The following is a 27937-nucleotide window of genomic DNA, read 5'->3' as shown; positions in this document are numbered from 1 at the left end:
AGCAGCGCGAGACGTCACTCTGATTTCCTGTGCTCCCGCTATCACGTGAAGGGGATGTTCCCATGGTAACAGACAACACAACGACTAAAGTGATTCCACTCGGGCAATGTCTTTCCAAGGGTCTGTTAACCGTCTTTCTAAGGAGGAGCGGGACTTCTACGACATTAAAAATGCAGCGGCAGAGTATTACCGGGTTAAGAGAGTCCCACAGGAGATGGAGCGCGCTCTCAACGAGCTCTTCCTCCACAAGCCTGATGACGTTAACGGTTACCTGGTATGTGACGCATGAGTGGGCAGAGCCATAGCCGAACAGCTGCACGGTCCTGTCAAGTAGTTAGTTAGCTGTCTGATTTGCTAAAGCCCCTATCTCACTGGGCTGCGACTGTTTGCGACAAGTTGGAGACTGCATTCGTCTCAACTGTCTTGAAACGTTCGCGGGGGTCTCAATTTCCTCACATGACTCGCAGAGCCTCGCAGTCCTGTCACTTGAAAAAAAATTGCGAAAAATCTACTCTCAAAATAGTCCCAGAGGCGTCGCAGGTGTCTCGAACGCGTTGCAAACCCTTCTCAATTCAGTTTCCGCGAGTCAGGAAGTGTGAGAAATGTGAGACAACTTTCCGAGGGTCTGGCGACATATAAAACTAAAGTCTGACTGATTTGAGACGAAAATGAGATTGACATACCGTTCGTGCGATGCTCATCATGTAAGCACACGGACCCTACAGGGACCGTATTTTGTAGGCTACTTTTTCTGTTTTTCTCTTTTTACATCTAAAAAGAAAATAAGCAAATATGACATTATCCAGGCAATAAGAACAACAGAATAACAAGTTTACAAACTCTTTTTTAAATCAATAATTTTTAAATATGAGAGATCCATACAAAACACTGTAGGCTATTCTTTTGGCGCTTGTGGTGCAGTGTTGCCCATTCATCGGAACCAGCAGACCATGGGTGGGGGTCCGGCTCGTGGTCTTCTCTGCATGTCAGTCCCCTCTTTGCCCCATTTCACCTCTGTCTCTCCTAAGCTGTCCAATGAAGCATACAAATTCCCCAAAGATTAGGCCTATAGTAATAATAAACAGGTAGGCTATGACAAAAACCCATGTTTTCAAATCATTTACACAAGATGACGTGCTAGGGCGGCCATAGAGTAACTTGCACTACAGCAGCTTGTTTAACAAGTCAGTCAAATGAGCTATGTCTTGTTCTTCAAATAATGTAAAATTTGTAATTACAATTCCATTTCATTACACAAAAGATTTAGATTTAATAGTACCTTTCAGATTTTTTGTTTTGGTTCGATGTTGACATTATATCGTACAAGAAATATAATGCGAAGTCAAGAAAAGAGTTAATACTGTGTTTACATTCATGGTGAGTTAAAATTTAGTTAAAGAATATGTTAACATTGTTAAAGCTGAATATAGGCCCTACTGTGCTTATATGAGGTAACTGTTTGTATAGCAGTTTTAAATACATCTCCATGTGAACTGATTTACTCTGCTAAATGTTATTGCTTCAAATAACTTCAGGAGAAAACTTTTACAATTATCTGTCTCTGTAGGCAAACTACTTTGCAAGCCGCTCTGCCCCACCGATGATCAGCAGACTGAAGGCGAGGGAGGTGTATGATGCCAGAGGACAGCCATCCATTGAAGCTGAGGTGTTCTGCATCGTCTGCAACAAGGAAAAGGTAAAACTAATCAGCCACCTTTAGCCTTTTAGGTCACGGACACAACCTTTCCTTGCAAAATAGGCCCAATAATCCAATAGAATTTGAACACACTAACTGTTGACTCATGTGTAGCTCCTGCTTGGATTGTGGCTGACAATGGCGTTGTTAGAATATTGTGTATTCAGTCTATTGTCTGCATTAAGATTAAGAATGACTGACAAAATAAGGTTCAACAAAATAGATGTGATGACCTATTCAAACATGCAGTGGACTGAAGGGAACAGGCAGCTGGAGGCAAGAAGCCAGCAAAGAAGGTAGCAATCAGAAAACAAAGCATGAACATTCACCCTCGCCATTTTACTTTTTACACTGTCACAAAAGCAGGCAAGATGAGATCTGAAACCTTAAGCTGAGGTCCACAAGAAGTGGCTGAGGGCAAACACCTATAGCAGGGCCTAGCCATGGGGAGGCGTCAATGCTTTAACCCAACAGTATTATTTTATATTAGTTGCTCAGTGCCAGAGATAAATATCAGGGCCAAACATTTTGAGGAGGATGAAGAAGAGCGAGAGGAGAATAAACAGGTTTCTTGAATACAAACAGTACTGGGTTGCACAAAAACCCGTCTATAATGACAAATACAACAGGGTTCCGTCAGTGGCGTGTAGGGGATTTTAAACTCCCAACCTCTCATTTTGAAAACAAGTATCAACCTTGTTGAGCTACAGCTCCTCTAAGTGTTGAAGCAGACACACATCTAAAACATGCAGGCATGTGTCCTCAGCACAATGGCTGTAAGATATAGTATGATCATCTTGTAACACCATAGGCTCCAACTCAGGACCTTTGTCGCCATAGGAAGCTGCTGATCTCAGGGAGCTATTATCTGGGTGATGACACAACTTGCTTCATGAAATCAAGACTATGGATAGGACTGTAATGCAGAAGTTTAAACTATTGTCAAAAATCATTCATCACTAGAAAATTGGATTGGATTTGGATTTCTATGAGAGGGAAACAAGAAGCAGAGGAACATCATTCAGACAAGAACAATAAGGTCCTTGCAGCCTTGCTGCTCTGCCCCTTATACTGTTTATTTAAACTAAATTAGCTTTATTTAAACTAAACTTAAAAAAAAAAAGCTATTAGAAATACATTATTTCTTTAGAGACATTTATTAAAACATACATAAAGAGCAAGTTTGCCTGATCTCCCCCAGGAAGTCCTTTAAGAGTCTTTGACTGAAAATTCCTTGTCTCTTATTTTAAGCATCGCTTGGGAACTTCTAACAGACCAACCAAGGACTTTCAGGTTGCACCCAAGCAGCTACGTTACTATGGTGACATCATACATACTTACATTGATAGGGAACATAGGCCAATCCATGAAACCCCTCCATCCTCTTCGGTCTTGTGCCTTCCCATCCAGCTGTTGCCATGATGACATCATAGCAGCTACGTTACTATGGTGACATCATAGGAGTGGGACACACCGTGTAGCTCACTGATTAATTAAATGAAGAGGAAAAACACAACACAATAAACAAAGAGCTGCGCGCAGAATATGTTCTCTACACACAAGACTCTTCACTCTTGCAGAGGTTACTACTCACAGCAGCGGTTTATCTCTCCCACAGAAATGATTCTGTGGACCACTCAACTGAATGCAGTGTGCAACTTAAGGGTCCCCAGGTTGGACTCAAACCCGCGACCACTGCAACAACGACTGAGTCTATATGGAGCGCTCTACCCACTACGCCACAGAGCGCGCCCCTTCCCAACGTTTGACAATGGGAAACTCAAATAAATGTGTGTCAAGCTGCACCGAATCGCTCAGTGTTAGAACACTGGGGAGGCTCAATAATAACTTCTCATATGTTAGTTTATCTAAAGGCACTACTGTGAAACTACTGTGAAGTATACATGTTGTTTGCTCAGTTGCATCCTATAAATAGAATCAAAGTACATCTGAGAGTCATCTGTATAAAATACAAACTGGTATTGGGGTTTGGATATTGCAGCATATCAGTGACAGTGTCAAGTGAAGGTTAAGGTATTTTCTTGAAATTACAGCCCCCTCAAAATAATAAAAAATAAAGATTCTAAGTGTCCTGCTCCATTGTAAACTGGAACTGTTACCGTATAAGTCTACAAATGAAGCTCAGATGATATTAATGTCCCATCTTACTCAATTTAAGTCTTCTTTAAGTATTTCTATGGCTTTTTTTGTTGTGAACCCAAAGAGGGTCAATCGAATACTGCTTAATAAATTAGATGGTATTTTTGATTATTTTCAACAAATCTTTGAGGGAAGGAATTTAGGGAGATGCAGAGCCTTTGAACGGTGCTGGTCGTAATTATAATGACATCATAGCAGCTACTGTAGATAACTATGGTGACATCCTAGCAGCTACGTTACTATGGTGACATCATACATACTTACAAAAATGAAGGATTTTCAGAATTGGAGAGCTAGTGGCTTGTAACCGTGTTATTCATAAGAACCTTAATGATGTTGTGGCAAATAGTTGCTATAATTTTAAAGAACTTTTTCCCGGGTCTTGGTGTTCAGAGCACGTCATCAGCGGCTGTCTCCAGCCACTTTGGGCTAAAGGACACTTTACTGGAAGGGAAAGCGTACTGTCAGAAGAGAGCTGACCATGTGATATCTGCTATCCAGTGGATCAATGGACCTCTGAACAACATGCTGAAGGCCCAAAATCCATGTGACCAATCAGAAGTGGACCACATACTCAGGTAGTATTTTAATGTGTTTCTAGTAACTGTGGAGGGTTTCGTTCATCTGGAGCGGCATTGAAATGAAAAAGGCCTTTGATTGCTCATCTGTCTTTAGATACTCCACATGCAGTGGGAGAAGCTTTCACACCCTGAGACAAGAATAAATTCTGTCAGGAAGTCTTCCCGAGTGCAGTATACAGGATGTTGGAGTAATCATATAGTTCATCAGTAGAGGTCATCTGTGTTCTAGTCTAGATGAAATGTATTAGGGGATTAGGTGACACACATATTTTGGGGCTCAGTATCTACACGCTTTCATACATTTATTTGTCTTATTAAATCCCCAACCTTCGTTACAGATCAGAGTCAGTGCTCATTGCTTCCTGACACAAAATCTTATGTTGTGTAATTTTGCAGCAATTTCTTTATGGCCCGCTGCCTGGAGGAGCAAGACAGCGAGAACAAGGGGAATGGGGAGAGTCTTCTCCCCAGCGAACCTGACCTGGATCTACCTTCTTCTCCACCTTCTAAAGACAAGAAGAGCGCCGATAAGGGTAGGATAGTCATTAGAGATGCAACAGTGCTGCTTAATTTTTCTTTTCATTATCACAATGTTCTAGTTCTAAAATCTTACACCAGCGGGTTATATACTGAACAATAACACACTTGTGTTTTGCCCAGAAACACATCCTAAAGCTTTCTAATTGTTGATCGGCTACGTTGTTGATCGACTTCCAGACCAACAGACTTTCTTATTTATGTCATGTTTTTTTCCTGTGTTTCAGTAATATTATCACCAGAAACAGGTTGTTAATTTTGGTCTCTAATATGAATAAGATGAACCTAAAACTATGGTTATAAGCTCAAATACTAAATTATTTGCTTTAACATCCACTGCATCTGGCTTCCAATTTAAAAGCCCTTTCTTATTGGGTTTTTGTTATCTGATCTGAATATCTTAGAGCCTCTGTAAAGTGTAAACCATGTCTAAACACATCAATGTATGATAAACATCAATGTATGATATCAAAGTTGGGTGTCTTAATAAGCGCTACAACAATCTGATTGAAAATATATGTTGATCAATCTTATAAAATGTTCAGGCAGAGAACTGCCGTGATTGGTTAAAAATACCTATTGTGTAATAATAACCAGAGCATAGCCCACCTCAACTAAAACACATTTCTTTCACGTTTATCAAACTTAAATGACTGTCTTTAATTTTGATTGATAAATATGCCTAACTCTTTTCAGATTCTTACTATGCAACTAACTCCCCAAATAACATAGTATTTAGTTGTTTTGAGTTTACAGGTGATATAACTAGCATAGTGTTGCACATTGTAAAACATGCTACTTAAATTTAAATAGATGAAACCCAACTGACATAAAAGCAAAAGAAGGTTTGTGAGTGGGAGTATCAGTATGTATGCCGATGGTTTTGTGTAGTGATGTGTGTAAGGTGTTGGAAGGTGCAAAACTAAACTAATTGCACAGTAAAGAAAATCACAGCGCCGGAGGCATCTGAGTTGAAGGAGAGAAATGGCGCTTTTCCACTGCATAGTATCAGCTCAACTCGACTCGACTCAACTCGCATTTTTGGCGTTTCCACCGCAATTTCATGGTACCTGGTCCCTGCTAGCGGCTGTTTTTTTGGTATCGCCTCGCTCTAGATTCCAAGCGAGCTGAGCTGATGCTAAAAGGTGACGTCGGCAGACTGCCGGCCACTGATTGGCCAGAGACTACCGGCTTCATTCTGTTGACTCTGGGTTTTTTCGAGTTTATTTTGTCTCGCCGCGTGCAGCCTTCTCTGGCTCTCTTTCATTTGATTTGCATCTCAGATCCGAAAAAACTTAATGAAATGAACATATATTTGCTAAGCTCACCCAGTTGTGTTGGTTGTTGGGAATGTTACTTTAAACATACTGTACACAACAGGAGAGGAGACATGTAGGGCAGCTAGCCTATAGTAGCCAGCTGGGACAGAAATGATAGCGATTACATTACAAGCCTCGGACTGCACTGATTACCTCACAGTGGTTGACACTAAAGGTGCGAACACACTAGGCATTTTACACGCGTAAGATTTACGTGCGTAACGCGGCTAAAATGTTGCTTGATCATTTTGTGTCAAAAAAGGTTATACGCGCGTAATGTGACGAGTCTCCCTCCCGATATTGTATTTCCCTTATCAACTATGGCTGCGATCAGAACCGACCCGACACAACAGCGTGCATGTCCACACAAAAACAACAACAATACGGCCAACAACTGTGCCAAAAGACAAACTGAACAGCACAAATAGCCTAGCATTAAAACAGCATTGCATATTCACGGCAGCTACATAACAAACGCAGTTACAGCAGCATCGGTGCACGGCGGCACAACATAAAGGCAAGTAGCCAAAATTACCCTACCTGGCTGTGACAGGGGACCGTGACAGGGGACCGTGGCTGGCGTAGATCAACACCGGTGCTTCGTGTACTTGTCGTGAAAGTCCCGCGGACAGTCGTCATGTTTGGGTTCATAATATGAGGCGCTAGCCGCCCGCACACAACAGGGTGAGTTAACTAATGCTATACGGCGCTAACTTTGTTTATCGGCTAAAGCACAGCTACACATATTCACTGAATTAACCAGGAAGTCCATTCTCCTGGTTTACTTTCCCCACGTATAACCCCGAGCGGCTTCATACAGCACCGGCCGCCGCAATACATTTAGGGCGCACTCACACTAGTGCCGTTTGCCTGTTCCGTGCTCAGCACGATTCAGCACGATTCCCCCCCCTCCCCACTCCCCCCGCAGGCCCGTGCTCACACTGCTCGTGGCCTGGGCACACTTGCACCTTGCCTACGTCACCGTGCACGTTTAGGATTTGGAGCTTAGTCTACTTGTAGGCTATACGACTGTTAGTGAATATTTTCATCCGGCCAAATTTGCATCAAATATTCCACTTCCACATTAGAGCAACGAGAATCCTTAAGCTATTGTTTTTTTTTAAATGTAGTCTTGACGTAATAGGTCGCGGTGAACAGTCTCATATTTGTGCAGCACGCTGTTTATTATTAATATAACGGCCCGTCATCAGACCATATGTATCCGGATGGTTTTGTACACATCGATCGCTCCATCAAATCCAAGTCAGAACTTTTTGTATGGGCAGAGATCGTTTTTTTTAAGTGTCTTTATAAAGTTTCTTGTTAAACCTTAGTGTAGGCTACTGTTTCCTTATCACCGGGCTGCGGTGTGTTGTTTTGGGTGCGTCTCCACCGCCATGCGTAAATGCAGTTATGACAGCTGACGGGAGGAAAAAGAAAAAAAATCATCTGACGAACGTGAGTAAACACGAAAACCTTTTTGCTGTGCTTTCTGAGCCGACCTAATTAGCTCTCTCCCTCTTTTATTAGCCCACACCTAGGCTTACACACACGTTAATTCTCACACATTATAGCTACAAGTCCAAGTGGTGGGCAATTCTGGTGCCGACTAGTAAGGCAGCGGACGTTAACGGACAATGCATCCTTAATAAATTCACGTCAGGAACGCCGCCTGTGCGCTTGCTTGTGCGCGTGTCATCTCATTAGCATCTGTACTTTGGCCACGGCACACCTCTCCCAGGTGTGCCGTGGCCAAGGGGCTGTTCCGTGCTGGAATACGGATGGCGTGGTCACACTAGCCAAACGTTCTAGACTTTAGTATGCTAATGAGCTTTGGCACGGGGCCGCGGCCCTAGTGTGAGTGGCCCCTTACTCCTCGGTGTCTCGCATCAGCCTCTGTGTACAGTACACTGTTCTCCGACCCTGCCAATGTATGTGACGTAGGGTCAAGCTCAACGCTGATTGGCCAACGCGGCTAATCGTCTCGCGTAGGAGCAACAAAAGTTCAATTTTTTGAACTCCTCGCGTAGCTATACGCGCGTAATATATACGCACGTAAAGCTACGCGCGTAAAAATGTTGCTTTAGCGCGAGTGAAAATGTTGCTTTAGCGCGAGTGACACATTTACGCGCCATGTACGCGCGTAAACCAATGGTTCCCTATGGAAAAGGGGCGGGTTTCATACGCGTCTGTACGAGTGTAAAATGCCTAGTGTGTTCGCACCTTAACGGTTGCCCGCTTGCCCGGGGCAACTGAAAATAATGTTTGGGAAAGTTGAGATTGCTTCTTGGTTGCCCGGACGGGCAAGTGGATTTTAGAGGGTTTGTCTGTAGTCTAGGCTATGTATTCATGTGTTTTACAGTCTGCAAAACATTTTTTTTCCCGCTAACTAACACAAAATAGATCGGCTATATTCGCAATTGAGCAGCTGCGCGCGGCAGCCAGCAGCATCACGGTCGCTCTTTCGCACTCGATCTCTCTATCTCTCTCTCTCTCACACACACACACACACACACTACACACACAGCCTGTGTGCGCGCAGTTTCGCTGTCTACGTTCCGAAGGCCGGCTCTATCCTACGGACCTGGTTCCGCTATATTCAAAACCCAGAAATCAATAACGTTTGAGCTTATCGATACGGCTATGGAGTCCAGAAGGCTAGGTCACATTATATCATTTTAAATATCGAGTCGGGTCATCTTCATCTAATTAGGCCTACTTCAGCGTATTATTCCATCACTGGACCGCATCACGGACTGTAAAAGTGTTTTACCTTCGACTGTCTTGAAGAAACTCCTTCAACCCGCTCCGTCTCCAAAAAAAAAAAAACTTGTCTGCTGAGCCGCTGCAGACGGGCTCCGCACCGTCTCATCATTCATTCAATGCAGCGGTGATCAACAAACGAGAGACTGTAGCAAGTCCCGCAGTTAAAAAATCGGATAGTTTTTAAATCCATATTAAAATCTGCAGGATAAGACCTAGTTAGCTAAAAAAAATCGCAAACGGTTCAAATGTGATGTGTTCAGGTCGGCTCAGTAAAATGATTATTAGGCACAGGTCAATAAAATGACATCATGATGTGTTCAAATGTAACATCAAGAAAATAAGAAATTTTAGTTTTTCGCGGGAAGCTTAATAATAATAATAGCCTACAGTTTGGGTAAAAAAATTGTTTTCCCAGCAATATAAACTAAATAGTAGGCCTAAATATGGAATTATGACCTGCTTAAAGTCCTATCCTGAGCTCTGCTCATCATATAAGCAATTAAAGCAATAATACCAGTTCTCTTTAAACAAAATAATAGAAAGGTATCGATAAAGATTTGGATTGTGGAGTCTTTATAATGGTATCAATATGAATAGAAATGAATGATCCCCCTCTTACTTACAGTATAACTGGGCAATAGCTTTAACATGGTGGACTTTAATCATTTTATGCCACACGATCACTTTTTGGCAATGTGACCGTTTTAAATAAGTAAAATTGTTCTGTGGAAGCTAACATTCAGCTTGACTCTGAGCTAGACTGAGTTTTCTGAGCCCCTGGGCAAGGTGCATGGCAAAAAGAGGCCCTTTCACGATGCTGCAGCAGGACCAAGCGCTTGGTGTAGTGTGTGATGTCATGATATATAGGCTTATATGAATTGTTGTTCGTTTTATGTGGTCAGGATGAGACTAGTAAGCAGTGTTTGCATTTAAGAGATAAGAGATCGCTAAAATGTATAATTCAATTAGCCTATACTGTATATATCATTGTTTAACAGTTTTTTTGGGCAAGTGAACACAACATTCGGGCAAGTAAAACATTACCTGTACTTGCCCTATGGGCAAGTGCATTTGAAACCTTAGTGTCAACCCCTGCCTCAATAAAATATTCAGGCTGAGACACGGCTTGCATTTGCAAACACTTATCCTGAAAGCGCAAAACAGACAACTTTATGATGCCCGTATTTACGAGCATGGATGTGGCGTATGTGACGCATCCCGGTTTCCCTACAGCTGACTGAGTGGCCGAGTCACTCACCGGGACACCAATCCTCCCTTCTAATGGCCCGTCACAATATTCTTCTACTTCTTTTAGAAAACAGATACATGGGGGGTATTACATAAACATTTTCCATCCTTATTTTTGGCGGTTGGTGCAGTTAATAGTACAACAACAACTTATTGTAATTTCTGCTTTGCTACTTGACTCCGGAGTAGGCTTTCAGCCCCTTTGTATTGCCTCGTTTCCACTGAGTAGAGCGGGTCTGGTAGGAGCGGCTCAGAGCGGGACAGCTCACTTTTAAGAATCACGGTGTTGTTTCCACCGCCGACTCTACCCTTACTGGTAGGGCGGGGTTTATGACCCTACCCTTACTGGTGGGGCGGGGTTTAGGCTGGACTGCGATAGCCGCCGCCAGAATGTGGGTCAAACTATCGGGCTGTGGAACAACTGTGGTCAAGCCAGCGGTCTCTTGTTTTTGCATGGTCAAACCAGCCGCTTCTTTATTTATTCCCCCCGTGTTGTTGAGAGCACAGAGACGGCTCGGTGCAACTGATAGAGACAGTGAGCGAACAGCGCTGGCTGCAGCAGCTTCGTGACATCGTAGCAGTGGGACACAGTGTAGCCAACTGATTCATTTAATGACGAGGAAAAACACCACACAATAAACAGTGCCGCGCTCACATTTTCGCCAAAACACACTGACTCTCTTCACTCTAGCCGAGGTGACTACACAAGGCGGAAATGATTCTTTCGACCAACTGTAGTCAAGGCAGCGGTCTCTCGTTTTTGCTCGGTCAAACCAGCCGCTTTTTTATTTATTCCCCCCGTGTTGTTGTGAGCACAGAGACGGCTCGGTGCAACTCATAGAGACAGTGAGTGAACAGTGCTGGCTGCGGCAGCTACGCAGTGGGACACAGTGTAGCCAACTGATTAATTTATTGACGAGGAAAAACACCACACAATAAACAGTGCTGTGCTCACATTTTTGCCAAAACACAAGACTCTTGCCGAGGTGACTACACATGGCGGAAATGATTCTTTCGGCCAATCAAATGACGGCAGTGTGTAGCTCCGCATTTTCGGCACCCTTTCAGGCGGCTAGTACCCCTACGGAGGAGTACTGAGATTTGGAGCGGCTCAGAGCGGTTAGGTGCGCTTAAACCGTACCCTACCCAACTTTTGGCAAATGAAAAGCCAAACTACCCGGACCGAACCGCTCCGATCCGACCCGCTCTACTCGGTGGAAACGAGGCATATGACGACCCCGCCCACGTTCAGGAGGTACTATTTGCGGTGGAAAACGACCCGTGCTGCTACCAAACCAAGTTGAGTTAAGTCGAGTTGAGTCGAGTAGAGCTACATGTGCGGAGGAAAAGCGCCAAAAGTGAGGGTTGTAAGGCCCCTCCCACCAAAGAACCTGGAGGGACACAAAACAACAGCAAACAGGAGAAGACCGTCACACTGCTGTTTACCCTCTATAGCTTATGGATAAATGGATAGATGTACTATGCTATGCATGTTCCTATACTTGTTTTTGCTGCAGTGACAGCTCATTTAGACTGCCTGCGATGCACAAATCTTAGTGTTAGTTATTGTTGCTCATTTTAAGTTGCTCTACAAAGTGTGTCACCCGAAAGCCCAAACTGTGCATCTAAACTCCTTTTCTCACATGGGTCCCTTGTAACTCTTTGTTTTATGTGTACATCACAGGCAAAAAAAGCAACATGGCAGAAAAGCCCTTTCCTTCAGCAGAGGCACCAGAAGCAGTCCTGCCCGGGAGCTTGGCAATTGGCTCAGTGTCTCTGGCTGTAGCAAAAACTGGGGCACAAGTACAGGGTTCTCCTCTCTACAAATACATTGCAGCACTGAAGGACAGAGAGGTTAGACCAAAGAAGCACAAACACATACAGTACTTATATTCACACAGACTCAAACTGGGATCACACATGTAAAAAGGTAATAAACTATTTTATTCAGGCTCCAACAAAGTTTCACGTCCCTATCCCCTTGGTAACCTTGCTCAGCTGTGGGAAGAATTCTCCTGGAAAACTGAGTTTACTGGAGGAAGTCATCCTGATCCCCAAAACAGGACAACGAGCTAAACAAGTACTCACGACTATTCACTCACATTTCTGTGTAGTTGTTACATGTTGTCACTTATTCTTGGACTTGGCAGTTCCTATAGACATGTCCGCTGTATACAGCAAGTATTCTTTGTGCAAGTTCCTTTGCTTCCTTTGTTGTTACTTTGATGTGGTATATTATTGGTTATGTGCAGTATTTGTACTGTATACACAGTTACAGTTGAGGCCAAAATTATTAGCCCCTCTACGAAAATTAGACTTTTTTATTCTTATTTATTTTTTGCTGTCAAACAGGTCTCATCCGACCAAAGGACGCGCTTCCAATATACATAATATTTCTCCAGGTTGTCCTCAGCATACTTCAGTCTGGCTTAAAGGTGTCTCTTCTAAAAAAGTGGAGTTTTTCTTGGTCTGCAACCTCACACTCCATTCCTGTGCAGGGTTCTAGGTATTGTCTTCTTTGAGACTACAATTGCCTAAATCCATCACTAGTGCATTGGCAGACACATGTCTCCAGTGTTGGGAAAGTTATTTTTCTACGTGAACTAGTTCAAAGTTCAGTTCACACACTTTAAAATGAACTAGTTCAGTTAATAGTTCATAATTAAAAATTCTGAACTAAGTTCACAGTTCAAAAATGAACTAGTTCATAGTTCTTTTTTTTCAATATGTTGCTGCAGGCTATTATTTTTCTGAATAATTGCCACATACCATATAGAACCACAGACATAAATTATTTCAATAACATTCAGTCCACACTAGAAGCCAGCTGCAGCTTTTACCTCTACAGTATATTCTCAAAAACATGAGGGAAACGTTGCTGTTTGATAGTCTTTTTAATGAGGAATTATTCAAACAAAAACGGTTAAGGTGCAAATGTTTTTCCATTTTTATAATTTTCCAAACCTGGACACAATTCACATAAAATTTAATTCAAAGAAAGCAATACTGGAAAAATATACCAGGCAGGTTCTACAACCAAATTACAACTTAAAATAGTACCTAGAGTTCAGTCTTAAGTTTGCATATGTTTTCTTCAAATTTCTTGTTAAGCAGTGTCTGTACTTTTTTCCTTGATGGCACATTTTTGGATGGGTGCAACCCCTTAATTAAGTTGATGAAAGCTGGGCTGTCCACTTTTCTGAAAGGCTGCAGGTCTCCGACAATATACTGCAAAACCAGGTTGTCCAGCTGCGGCTGGGAGATGGAGACCATGGAGCCTCTACTGTACACCGTTAATGCGATTAACTGCTGAATTCATTTGTTTTTGTTTTTTGCCACGGTGTTTCACATTTTGATGACGCAGCGGCGGTGCGACGCTGTGGTGGCAGTTGTTGCCAGATTGGGTGTTTTTCCGCTACATATTAAGTGCTGTTTACGCTGTCTTTTAGCAGGGTTTTCTATGGAAATCTGGCACTTTATGAACGATTGAACGACTGTAAGAGTGCCGTTCACAAACGCCAGAATGAACGCGTTTGCAATAATGTTCATAAAGGCAGAAAACAGTCCGTTCAGTTCACGTTCGCCCCAAATATGAACCAGTTCATGAATGATCGTTCATTGAACGTGTTCAGGCACAACACTGCATCTCTCACTAGTTTTCTTTCCAGAGTCTTTGAAATCTTCCGCTTCTACCAGGCTTGTTCTGTACTGTGTGGCTCTCTTTGAATTTCTTGATGATACTTCTCAGTCCAGTTCTTGACACTCTCTTTTTCTCAAGTCTAAATTGATAAATTGTTGTTCTTGGCATGATGCTGTCTCACGTGACAGCTCAAACCCTTTGCTGAAGTTTTTATACTGTATGTAAATTGGAAGTTAACCGTTGGTTTTAACTTGATTTTACAAGCTTTTGAGCATTACAAAGTTAAAGCACATCATTGTACAGCAGTGGTTTGTGCATTGGCTCAACACAAAGGTCAGTTCTTCAGGGGGCTAATAATTTTGACCCTGGTAGTTTTAGTTTTTTGTGAAATAATTTTGTTTCTCTGTGCAAAGTAAAATAATGTAATCATCCAAAAAAATGTTGAATTTTTGGAAAAGCTGTGTTAAAAATTCTTTGCTCTGTTGGACAGCAAAAAATAATAATAATTAAAAAAGTGAAATTTTCATAGGGGGGCTAATCATTTTGGCCTCAACTGTAGGGGAGAACGGGGTAAGTAGGCACACTTTTTACTCTAGTGAGAATTGCTCATCACCAAAACATCTGTCAATAGCCATTCCTACATTAAATTGAAGCTTAAGGTGTTGGCTAGAAATGTGTGTCTCTCTTTTTTTCCAACTTATTGTAATGAAGAAGTAATTTACCATCAAAGACACTCTGACACATTGTGACAACCAACCCCATCAAGGGGTCGGTTGTCACACACTATGGGGTTGTTTGTCACAATGTTATCTTAATGGGAAAAATCTTAAAAAGAAGGCAAGGAGGCAGAACCAAATTTGAATGTTTAATTGCATTGTCAAGTTGACAAATAGGCCTACATAACGTTCTGTAGCCTTGGCAGCTGGTCTAGTTTGGGATGCACTGGGTTGTTTTGATTTCGTTGCCCTTTTTTCTTTTGCTTGCTAGCTGCCTTTTCCTGCTCTATTCTTTCCTTCTCTGGGGTGTCAGTGAGGATAAAGCTTGACAATTTATTTCGTTATTGGGTTCCTTTTCTGGCTGCAGCCTTGAGATAACATGTGACAACCAACCCCCCAAAAAATTTGACGACCAACCCCAACTTGAATTTCTTGCTAGCATCAAGGCCAACAACCATCTGACAACTAATTAGCTTGCTAACCACAATCTAAACTATAGTTTACCCTTCACACTTTCTGAGGGTAACAAGTGTTTTGTTATAAACCCATTGTGTAAAAGCCTAGAAGAAAAATACTGAGAAGCAAAATATTTTGAATTTGACATGAAAAACACAAAACATCCTCTCACCTGAAATGCAGCTGTCTTCCTCCAAGAAAGACAGCTTGACAATTTATTTCGTTATTGGGTTCCTTTTCTGGCTGCAGCCTTGAGATAACATGTGACAACCAACCCCCCAAAAAAATTTGACGACCAACCCCAACTTGAATTTCTTGCTAGCATCAAGGCCAACAACCATCTGACAACTAATTAGCTTGCTAACCACAATCTAAACTATAGTTTACCCTTCACACTTTCTGAGGGTAACAAGTGTTTTGTTATAAACCCATTGTGTAAAAGCCTAGAAGAAAAATACTGAGAAGCAAAATATTTTGAATTTGACATGAAAAACACAAAACATCCTCTCACCTGAAATGCAGCTGTCTTCCTCCAAGGAAGTCTATGTATGTGACCTCTGATCCCAATTCTGGACCTTTTTTATATCAACATTTCAGAGCTAGCGCGCTCTGGTGGCGAGATATAACGAATGTGACATCCAACCCATGTGACAAATTACCCCATTCTCCCCTATCTCCTACACGTTTTTCTTGATTACATTTTCACTTTAGTGTTTTTTTTTAACACACTGAACTGTGACTGTCTTCAACAGGTCATCACAATGACCCTTGAGTTACAGAAGGAGATGATGAGAATAATAAACACTTCAACCAAAGCCGGGGTGAGGGACATTGCTCTTTATTCATTGTTGGAACAGGAACTCTGTTCACACAGTTTATGATGAGAACAGAATAGAAAAGGTGGAGGAAGGATTTGAGACTATTTCTGTTATGAAGCTTTCCTAAGAGATTAATAGGAATAAGATGATTTATATTCCAATTCCACATTCAAATGAACTTGGGTATGAATGCCTGGAGTTTTGACAAAACACTTATCAAACCATTTAATATGTGCAGCATTTGTACTGTGTACACAGTTATCTCCTGCATTGTTCAATGACCTCTCAGGATTTACAATTATGATGTGAACAGTGTTAAGAGTCTTCTAATAATCTTGCCCTCACAACCATCTCATTCAGAGCTATGAATAGATAGGTATCCTTTAGACATATCCAAAGAGGAGATATGTAGAGAGTGTTGTGGGTTAATGTATAGAGTTACATGTGTCAAGCACAATAAATAGATGTTAACCAGGTGAACTGTGCCTTTCCTTCGAGGCCACCCAGATAAGTGTTAGTGACAATGGAGCGCTGACTGTGAGCTACGAGCGGCCTGAACAGCCTCTGGATCTGATCACTGAAGCCTGCACTAACATTGGACTGGAACTGGGAGCAGAGATCCATTTATTACTAAACTGTGCTGCCCCTAAACTCATGGACTATGTAAGTTGCTGCTGGCGTAATGTGAACCAAGATTTTGGGAGCCATTGCTTAGGATTCCTGGTTTAAATCAGTGTTATATGCATACAGCTAAAGTGGTCAGTTTGCATGCAAATACAGCATAGGTATTGAAGACTTCAAGCAGCGAGGGTTAATTGAATACATTTTCTTCTTGTCTTCCTCTCAGTCTAAAGGAAAGTATGAGGTTTCAGCGGGAGTTTTGAAGTCTCCAGATGAATTAATGGATATGTACCAAAACCTCATCAGCAAATACTCAGCCGTGGTGGCCTTAATCGATCCTTTCAGGAGAGAGGTAAGTTCAAAACATTAGCACTCTATGGTCAACATGTCCAAGTTCATGTACAGAACATTCTATGCTGCACATGTTTTCTCTTTTGTTTCTTCCCCCGACACATAGGGCGGGTTTCACAGACAGGGCCTAGATTAAGCCAGGAGTAGGCCTTAATGTGGACTAGTTAAAATGGGACGTTTAAGTCACTTTCATGGATATGGCTTAAATTTGGTTTAGTTAGTCTGAGACTATGAAGTCCTGGAGTAAGTTAAAGCCACTACGAGTAACATGGCACGTTGGCGTCCCCTTTGGACAAAAGCGGTAGTATTTTTACGACGCCAGCTGTCGTGAAGCTGTTTTCTAGCTCGTGCCGGGCGTGCAAGATTCAAATGATCAGGAAGCAATATAGTGCATGTCCGTGTGTTGAAAGTGTGAGGGCACCGGACTCTTTTCGGCTCCGTGAGAGTGGTTAGTGACACAGCATCAACTAATGCCAGTCAGTTCTACACACACCTGATTGCAATGAGTTGATGCAGTGTCACCTCTCAGTGAGACACGGAATCTTTCAGCTCCGTGAGAGGCTCTCACGGAGCTGAAAGATTCCATGTCCTCACAGAAAGCGAATGAACGAGAGACGGCAGTTAGTATGGATCACGATGAGGTAATGTGTTTATGTTGTTGTAAATAATGACTATTTAAGATGAATAATGGTCATCTGATGATGCTGGTGAGGCAAAGTAAACTTTGTTTTAGTAGGCTAACGCTCATTCATTTGGGGCGACTGTGGCTCAGGTGGTAGAGCGGGTCGGCCGATGATCAAAGGGTTGGAGTTTCGATCCCCGCCCTGCCACCTGTGTCATAGTTGTTGTGTCCTTGCAAGACACTTCACCCACCTTGCCTCGTGTGAATGTCGATAGTTAGCCTGCTATCGGTGTATGAATGTGTGTGTGAATGGTAACGTGGGAAAGGAAAACAGGTCTCCCTTGCAAAAGAGTCTTCGGTCTCAATGGGATTTACCTGTAGAAATAAAGGTAAAAAAAAAAAAAAAGAAAAGGAGTCTAGTTCGCTCCCGTGAAATTGTGTATACGTTGCTTGGCAACGCCCTCCCGCCCGCCTATACTCTCTCTTTTAGCTTTTCTTCATTTCATTTTCTTTTTTTTCTTTGATGGTTCAGCCCCGTTATCAGTCATTATGACGACAAACAACTGTCTCAAACAAGGCTCCTGCTCCCCTTCCCTCACCTGGAGGGATAGGCTTCTCAAATCGCGTTGTTGCGCCACACTGAAATCTGCGACCAATATGTGACCATAAAATCGGACTGGGTGTGCGACCAGACCAAATGCAGTAATAAAAACGATATAAAAACGTCTTTCTTTGCACTGATGGTCTCGTTTGCTGTTAAAGGTAATTTATGATTATGTGAGGAAACATGAGGCTGTTTAAAAGATATTTAAATGTTACTCGGAGCTGCTTTAAGTAAGCCTGATTGTTAACACCTGCCCATGAGCACGTGCTGCTGGTCCAACGGTGATCATAAAAACCCGGAGCAGACACACCATTGCTTGTGACAAAAAACAATGGCATAGGCTAAAAATATCCCGTCAATAAACCTTAATGAATTTGAAAAAAATCTCTTAAAAAAATAGTTTGAAACCTTCCGGTTCTTGAATCTAAAAGCCATACTGCTGGGACTGAGCAAATAAATAGTTGGGACACAATTTGCAACAAATTCAATTCGAATGAAAATGTTACTAAGAGAACAATACACCAACTTCAGGTTATCTTCATTATTATCGGTATTTCACATCTTTCTCATTTATAATTTTGACATTATATTTAATGATATCTGCACTGATAGACTGTAGAAAAACCCGAATCTTTAAAGAAGAGCTTGCCACAACCTTTCAACAAAGGACAAAAAAGATGACGTTGCATGAAAGTTAGCCTGATAATTCCATGAACAGAAAATGCAATATCTGAAGGAAGTATGACATGAAAATGAAAATTCTACAGGTGGAATTGAACATGAAGTTAGAAGAGAGAGCTATGATTCAAACAAGGTACAGTACTGAGACAATTGTGATTACTAATCACAGTGAAGATACAAGTAGAAAATAAAAGGTGTTCATGTTGTGTTTTGTCATTTTGTTATTCATGTGTGTCAGTATTTTAAATCACAACAACCACATTTGAAAACAGAATTGTTTCAGACACTCATTTTATTATGCTGAATACATCTTCAATTTAAATGCATCCATCTAATAAACTCAAGCTAAGTTGTTATTTTCAGTGCATTTTCCATATTGAAAGCGGTCTCGAAATGTAAGTTCATCAAATAAATGTTTTGGATAAGACCTATCCACAAGTCAGGCGCGGCTGGCCCATAGAGGGCGCTGGGGCGCCGCCCCCCTCCTCCGACCCCAAACAAAATAAAAAATAAAATTATTATTTTTTTATTAATTTGAGGCAACTAAACTATTTAATTTTACTTAAGAATGCACACTGAATTTATATTATGGCACTGTATTTATATTTCATGGCGAAATTCAAGCTCGAAACTGACTAATTTGACTTCTACGGGCGCCAGTTCACGGCGCCCCAAACCCTCGTTCACTCAGAGTGGCCCTATCAATTTCTATTACCATTCAGTTTTAACGGAGGGTTTGGGGCGCTAGGCATTGGCGCCCTGTAACTGGTTACCTGGCAACAAAAACAACAACATTCGGATCTACTACCGGTTGCTCGCGGAGTCGCGTGCAGTGTTGCCAACTTAGTGATTTTGTCGCTATATTTAGTGACTTTTCTACCCCCCTGGCGACTTTTTTTTCAAAACAGCGACAAGCGACAAATCTAGCTTTTTTCTGGTGTTATTTGGGACTTTTTCGCCAAGGCAAGTATCACTTTTAACTGTTCTCAACAAGCAGCGGGAGACTCCCCGGCCCCTCCCCGTCACAGAGCACTGATAGGCGGCGGCCCGGTCCTTTTCGCACCAGTCCCTCTCAGCTGCGGTCAGAGCAGGAGACACACACCTCTCTGCTCATGTTCCGTTAGCATCCCTATTAGCAGTTGTAGTAGCAGCTTCCCCCCCTCTTTTACAGTCTATGAGTAGTGCAACTCAAAATATTATGCAGTGCTTTTTTAAACTTTGAGCATGTATGATATGATTACTGCTAGACTTACCATTATCACGTTGTTTATGCGATTGTCACGTTCATAACACACTAGAACCTCACCTATTGCCTAAGTTTGCATCATGCTTTTAGTGTGCATATTGTATATTTAGTTCTCTGCAAACCTATGGTGGTGTGACGCACACAAGACATATGGTCACAATTTGTGTTTATGTATTAATTTTATCAGTGATCATAATCACTTGTTTCCCAGCACTTGCTGATGATTTAAATTTCAACTTTTATTATCTCTTATTCAGTCTTTGAAGGCTTGTACTTCTGGGTGTGATACCGATTAACGCCAGAGAGAGAGAGAGAATGTTAACTTGTGTATAATTCTCAATTGTTATTTGCACTTTTAATCTTGCTGAATTCTACAAGGCAAATAAATTAAGTTAAAACCTAGTTCCCCTGCCCCATTTGTCTTTGTAAGGAAATGTTCTATTTTGTCTTTATTATTTTGTCAGAATGCACCAGAATGCTTAATTTGTATGTGAAAAACACAAAAAAATCTTCTGGGGGAGGATCCCCCCAGACCCCCCTACATGGTTTTGGTTTATAAAATGTCAGCCCCACCTAAAAGAAAATTCACCAGCCGCCACTGCCACAAGTACTCTTCTGGCTGGCCTCTGCAGTGGGATTTGGTCTTCATTTAGATATTCCAAATAGAGAAGATGGAGCAACACGTTGCTGTTTTGTTATTTTTTATTTTATTGTATGCCATCTCTGAAAAAAACGCAATGAATCATGGGACATGTTGGGCTGCGAAGGATACATCTGATGCAGCCTTCAAAACCGTGAAACGAAGGCTGCATTTCTCGGCCGCATATGAGGAGCCTTGCAAGGAGCCTTGCAAATGGAACAACCTTTGCGCGCCGCTATGACGCAATCGGTCTTCAAATGCAGCCTTCGCAACCCCTGAATCGAGATACAGCCGCTGTCTGTGCAAGTAGCTTTGAATTAATCCAGCTCAACAGGCGTTTTAGTCTCGGACTAGGCTTAAGGCTTGTCTGTGAAACCAGCCCATAGAGTGTAAAGCACACAAGTAGAAGTCATTCCTTAAAGAGGACCTATGATATTTTTCGACTTTTATGACCTATAAACGTTGTTATAATGATTTATAGTCATGTTTAACCATACTAGCGTATCAAATAATTACGTACATGCATTTAGACGTATACCCTGCTTACCGTCTGGGGTGGCTATGCAGAGCACTAAACACTAGGGCAGCCGGTCGAGAATTCACTTGTTCAAATTTCCGGGTATCGTGTCATCACGTTCCCGGATGTTTCCATGTATGGTAATGCTGCTCAGGCAAGCTCCGGCCATGCCCCCACCTTCCTCTCTCAGAAATCTCCCCGCGCGCTTCTGGAAATGTTCCGGAAGGAAGGTAACCAATCACAACGGAGTGGGGTTTGCAGGAGGGGGGGAGAGGCGGAGAATCTCAAAGCAGTGTGTGGAGCAGACGGCTGTGCTCGCTAGGGTGAGAGGAAGAGTGTCCCGAAAATCTGCATGGTTTTTTGTGATGTGATTCGTGTCAGGTTGCTCTATAGCAGTTTTTAACAAGAAATTAAGACCAGAAAAGTAGTATAATAGGAGATCTTTAAAGATAAATACAGAAATATTTCAATGTTGAGGTTAAAGGACAGTGATGACTCACCCTTAATCAGAGAAAAGACCAATACTAATAATAATCATAATAATAGCTTAGTTTTGTATTGCCCCTTTCAAGAAACCCAAGATTACCTTGACAGCCCAACAATGTCAGCTCCAAGCCCACTGGTTGCTTCTGTAGATTAATATATTTAAAACTGGGTCAACGTTTAGTTATATTTTACTTTATATTATTATTTATAGTTTTATTCTTAAACAGCTTGTTAATAAACACGCCTTGGCTGGACATCTAAGTTAACAGTCCTGACAGTGGTATTTGTAGAATATTTGATTGTAGAGTACTGACATTTTACAAAACTATTCCAAATATACAGCCTTATCCAAACCACACCGTCTAATTAGTGTCACCAACACCTCTAGTGATATGCAACTTACATCAAACTTTTTAATGAATTTACATTAATAACAGGCACTGCTTTGAGTAGAAGGAAACTCCCATTATTATTTGGTTTGGGTAATAATTCTTCTATGTGTACTTTTGTCTATCCGTGTTTGTGAGGTTGACCATTTGCTCATCCTTCTCTTCACTCATATGTGTATCCTTGTTTGTGTGTGTGTGTGTGTGTGTGTGTGTGTGTGTGTGTGTGTGTGTGTGTGTGTGTGTGTGCGGTTGTTAGGACACAGAGCAGTGGGGGAAGTTAAGCAGAGGCATTGGAGGTTCATGTGCTCTGCTCTCAGACATCACCTACAAGTCCCAAGCGGCGCCCCTCCCTGGGGTCAAAGGTCACATCCTAAAACACATGGATGAGACTACAGTCAGTGATTTGATCCACATCACAGCAGAGCATGAAGGTAACATATCCATTGAGGTGAGCTAGGGAGTAGAGCTATTTAGTGAGACGTGTTGGAAAGGAGACAATGAGAGATTGAGCTTTAAGTATTGTCAAGCATGGAGGTCCTTTTAAAGCCTTTTTTTGTAGTCCTAGTGCAGTGCCCGTAGGAAGCAGGTCTGCTGTCTGTGTCCCGCTCGTCACTCATTTCAAGCTTTGGTCGCAGCAGCCAATCAAATCAGAGGGAGGCGGGGTTTAGCCGGAGACTACTTCATGCCCGTCGTTACTGTGGCCTTCAGTGTGCGCATGTATTCGCCGCCAGCATGATATAAATATGATAACTTCTACATATTTGGTCCAAAACTTCATAATCAATCAAGGATGCACATCTTCGGGCCATGCGCAAGCAATATCCGGAGGCTCAGGCCGATCTGACTAACAGAGAGATATGCGAGTCACAGACAGACACACAGACATACGTTTCTTGCTTTATAGATAGATTTCCTGTGTGCATTTCCATTCCTACAGTATATAACCAGCCAGACTGTCCATGTAAGACAAAATAGTGACCAAACTTTCTGCTTTAACCTCTGCAGAATGCACAATGATTTAACTCCATCCACCTCCCAAACCTCCACCCGCATTCACAGTAAAAATTGCATTTTGAACATATTTTGAACTGTATTGTGTGTCGCTAGTATCAAGAGCAGAGGTAGACAGGTAGGAAACTAATGGTTTGTGCGTCATGCTGTCAGTTGTATATTGGTTTATCAATTGAGACTGGAAAATGGACTATTTACTTTATGCATGGCAGAAGAATAAAAGGATTGCAATTCTGCAACCAAACAGAAGCCTGTAGATTCTGACATGGTGTGATAAAGTTGAACTTCAACTGTCAACGAGGTCAGAGCTGGGATATACATCTGAGACTTTTCTTAATTAGCAATGTCTCTAGATTTCTCTCCGATTCTGTAGAACGCTTGTTGTCAAAATCACTTTTTGCCAAAATCAGTGAGTGTCTCCTAATGTCTAAACAGGAATGTAAACAAAGGGAATTTCACAACATAGCTAGCAACGTGCATGTTTACGGAGCCTAGGCTATGTATTAACACTGGATTTCTTTACAGCACGCACACACAGTACGGACAAATCATGAATCATGAGGAGATATTCACTGATTTTGACAAAAAGTGATTTTGAAAACAAGCATTCACAAGAATCCCTGACCTGAGCAATTAAGCTAAATGCATGGGGCTTCTAGATATTATCCTGGCCTTCCTTTAGGCTTAATCTTCCATTTCTGAAAACACACTGTTGTGAACAAGTAAAGGCAGATATCAAGTTCTTGATTATCCAGCTGCATATTCCAAAACTCCCATTTTCCTGAGCTTATTCATAAGTTCTTTGTGTCTGTCCTAGTAGTCACTCACAAGTCACGACCCAGTCAAACTCACATCAAGCGTGTGGGTTGTGTTTGTTCACATTAGAGCGTCTGCCTTTAGTGTACACAGGTCAGAAACACTTTTGTTAAGGAGTTGAGCGTTTGTAGCAAATGGTAACACAACTTTTATTTGACAGAATAGTTTCTGTCTCTCAAAGAATCCAAGCAGCAACAATATAGCAACTCAGAAGGAGATTGGGCTGGAGGAGCTGGCATTAAGATAGCAACAGGCTAACAGTGACACATGTCATGTTATATGGGTTGTGCTGCATGATTATGATTGGACATTACTAGTCAGTGGCTAGCCAAACAGCTGATGGTGACTCATGAATGAAGCAGATGGGCTTGAACTAAATAAGAAAACACTTTTTTCAACTGTGAAATATTGCTTTTATGGTGGATTGCTTTCAATGCTAATTCTGTTAGTGTCTGTTCACCTGCCAGGTTCAGTGTTAATGGGAGCCGAAGGCAGTGAACTCTGCAATGAAACGTCTCTGTCAGATATAGTAAGTCTTTCTCCCTCTCTATCATTAGGTTTCCAGTCTGATCAGACATTAAGAATACATTTCAACATGTTTACCTCTTTCTTCCCTGCCTTTTTATTATTATTATTTTCACCTTTTTCGGGGAGCATGTATTCACTTTTGAATTTTAGCCCAAGACAAGAGACCAAAAGAATAGCGTTTAATAGCAGCATCTTCAATCCACATTGAACTATGTTATATTAGTTATCATGTACTAGTAGGAATCTACTGTAACTAACATGATCTAAAGATAATTGTGGAATTACATATCAAAAGAAGGCTCTTTCTACGTTTCGACTATTATCTTCTTTACTGAACCACCAATCAGAATAAATATTCCAAAACATTTAGTTGATTTGAAATTTTGCAGGCATGAGGCACAAAGCTGTTCAGTCAGCCAACACCTGTATGAAAGATAGTTTATTTGTATGTATTTAAAAACATGGCTTAAACATGGCTCACTAACAGAGCTGCAACACTTCAACACCACTAAATCGCTGTCATTTGAAAATAATTTGTTCCATTGATTTTCTAAAATAAAATGCCCAAAAGTCCCTGGATTGGTTAGAGGCAACTTCCTCCCCCTTACCTGCTTCATGTGACACACTACAAGAGTGTTCTCTCAGATGAAGGCTGGTGTTTGTGTGTGTGTGTGTGTGTGTGTGTGTGTGTGTGTGTGTGTGTGTGTGTGTGTGTGTGTGTGTGTGTGTGTGTGTGTGTGTGTGTGTGTGTGTGTGTGTGTGTGTGTGTGTGTGTGTGTGTGTGTGTGTGTGTGTGTGTGTGTGTGTGTGTGTGTGTGTGTGTGTCTTGTCTCCTTCCTCAGGCCGTGGGTCTGGGCCTGGACTATGTCAAACTGGGAGGTCTGAGCGGAGCTGAAAGGATGAACAAATACAACCGCCTCATTTCTATAGAGGAAGAACTGGCCCTGCAGGGTATCCTGGGTACGTTTTATACTGCTGCTCCATGGTCTTTTTTCAGCCGGACAGAGAGACAGAGAGAGGAAGTAATGCTTGGGCCCACTCTTTCTCTCTCTGTTAGATAGAAAAAGGAAATTTTGTGTGAGGAATCATACAAATGTGTATTTGTGTGTGTGTGTGTGTGTGTGTGTGTGTGTGTGTGTGTGTGTGTGTGTGTGTGTGTGTGTGTGTGTGTGTGTGTGTGTGTGTGTGTGTGTGTGTGTGTGTGTGTGTGTGTGTGTGTGTGTGTGTGTGAGTGAGTAGAAGAATGAAAAGCCCTCCCTTAGAATAGATCTGTTAATTGGTGGCCTAATTACACAGGGACAAATACTTAGCCTTTCATTCTAGACACAAAGCAGGCAGGGCTACTGGAGGGTTAATGGCAGGTGAGTTCTGTCTGCGTGGAATTCATTCACATCCTCAAAGTTTCTCGAACATGTTTATTGTTGTGACTGGCCATCGGGCGTACCGGGCAATGCCCGGTGGGCCGGCAGGCATTTTGGGCCGGGCCGGGTCCATTGGAATTTTTTTAATGGACCCTCGGCTGTGTGACTCGGCCCGGCCCGGCCAAGTCACACAGCCGATGGCCGAGGTCCCTTCCCTCTCGGGAGTGCCATGGACTATAAATGTGCGTGCAGGCTGTCAACTTCACCTGAAAGTAAAATAAAACTTTGTCCCAGGCCATTACTCATTATGATTGGTTCTGGGCTGGGCCTGGCCCAATCACACACACAGCAGAGGGCCGCCCATTCAGAGGCTGCATTGAATTGTATTATATCGCATTCAACTTCTACTCGGTAATTATGAGCATCTGACGATGGTCAGTTACGTTCAGGGCCGTCGGACTGCGGACAGGCTTGGGGGGGCCCAAGGCAGAGGGGGGCTGCACCCGAAAAAATAAAAACTTATTTTTTAAATGTTTTATTATTTTTACTGGCTCAATATAGGCCCCTGGTCTTTGAAGGCCCAGAAATGTTTTATTTAGGGGGAAAAAACAGATATCAGGGGCCTTTCATTCGTCAGTAAATTTGTTATTTTTTAAATAACATTGTTCGGGGCTACGAAGATCAGGGGCCTACCTTGGGCCGTTAAAACATACAAACGAAGGGAAAAAATTCACGAAGCTGACTGGATTTTTTAAACATGTACATTTCTTCTTTCTGCTTTTTGGTCATTCTATGTCTATACATTATTCCAGAAAATAGTACTAAATAGCTTACATAGGAAACAGTTGATTTAGCCTTAGTTTTCTCCTCAAAGTGCACCAGATTGATGAATTTTACTTTAACATTTAAAAAAAAATCTTCCGGGGGAGCATTCCCCCGGACCCCCCTAGAAGGTCGAGGGTCCACGACACAGTCTCCCAAATTCCTGTGAGAAACACTGTGTGTGTGCATGTTTATTAAGAGTCGTTAGACCAGGGGTTGTGTTCAAGTACGCGTAATGATTTGGTCATTCATCAATAGAAACATTGTGTTGTTATCTGGCTCAGAGAGTGACCAGTCACTCATACGTTTTGGACTATAGACAAACATAGCTTTTACATGTTTGTATTGTAAGACCGCCTCTCAGAGGGCCCATCAGGACTTCCTGTATAGGGGCCCAGAATTTGGTGCAATGCCCCTGCCTCCGCATATCATATAAATAATCATGGTGGGCTGCCATGGCCAAAAATGCCAGGGCCGATTTGTTGTCCCAGTCCAGCCCTGGCACACACACACACACACACACACACACACACACACACACACACACACACACACACACACACACACACACACACACACACACACACACACTTTTCTTTTGTCTGTTCACTTTACTACATTATATTTTATCTCATTCACAGTCTCTAAGGAGAAGCATCCCCCACCACTGTTCACTGAAAACTCCTCCCAGGAACAGTCCACCACTGCACAGTGACAATGCCTCAGAGCTGCCACTGCTACGTTATATTTGACTTTCATCATTCATTCTGCTGTGTACATTTACTTTTGTATTTAACCCTGTGATTAAAAGAGAGAGGCTAAGTGGATAAACAGGACCGTCAATAAAACAGTTTGTAAAGCCCTTGTAAAGCCCTTCCATTGTAGTGCAACCTTCAGTATGCACTACGATAGAATGGAGGTCAATCATCTACGTGCTATTTTGAATGAATACTGTTTCTGTCTTTTGGGTTAGGGTTAGGTTTTTCTAATTTCTATTTTATTCAAGGTAGAAAAACACAGAACACATTCACCCACTTGTATATTTTTTCACATTTGCGTATTACCAACGTGTCAGCCCTTGGCCCCACATAGAAACCAAGATGTTTCTATGCGGGACCCCTTCTCACAGTCATCATATGTCAAGTAGCTGTGCCAGTCATCCATATACCAAATTGTCCAGTTCAAATCACATAACGAAAAATTGCAATTTTCAAAAATGCTTATTTAGAAAATCAGTTTTTAAAAAGTTCGGCAGAAACGGGGTTGCTGTGATTCAGATGCTATCATAATAGTTGTTGATTGATT

At 42.0% G+C, this 27937-nt stretch overlaps 1 protein-coding gene across 1 annotated transcript; it reads left to right on the top strand.

Annotated features, from left to right (window-relative positions):
* Positions 1-106: 106 nt before the first annotated feature.
* On the top strand, positions 107-27347 carry eno4 (enolase 4; the record flags this gene model as incomplete). Its single annotated transcript, XM_080037276.1, has 13 exons — positions 107-274; positions 1568-1696; positions 4250-4434; positions 4834-4970; positions 11992-12161; positions 12259-12387; positions 15872-15940; positions 16436-16600; positions 16785-16910; positions 22351-22525; positions 24389-24450; positions 25292-25409; positions 27274-27347. 13 exons carry the CDS (start codon positions 107-109, stop codon positions 27345-27347), a joined length of 1707 nt encoding a protein of 568 aa, XP_079893402.1.
* Positions 27348-27937: the final 590 nt, after the last annotated feature.

Source organism: Ammodytes marinus (assembly GCF_949987685.1).
Source record: "Ammodytes marinus genome assembly, chromosome: 11".
Taxonomy (NCBI): domain Eukaryota; kingdom Metazoa; phylum Chordata; class Actinopteri; order Uranoscopiformes; family Ammodytidae; genus Ammodytes; species Ammodytes marinus.
Note: the sequence above shows the minus strand (reverse complement) of the source record. Positions and strands in the feature narration are given on the sequence as shown.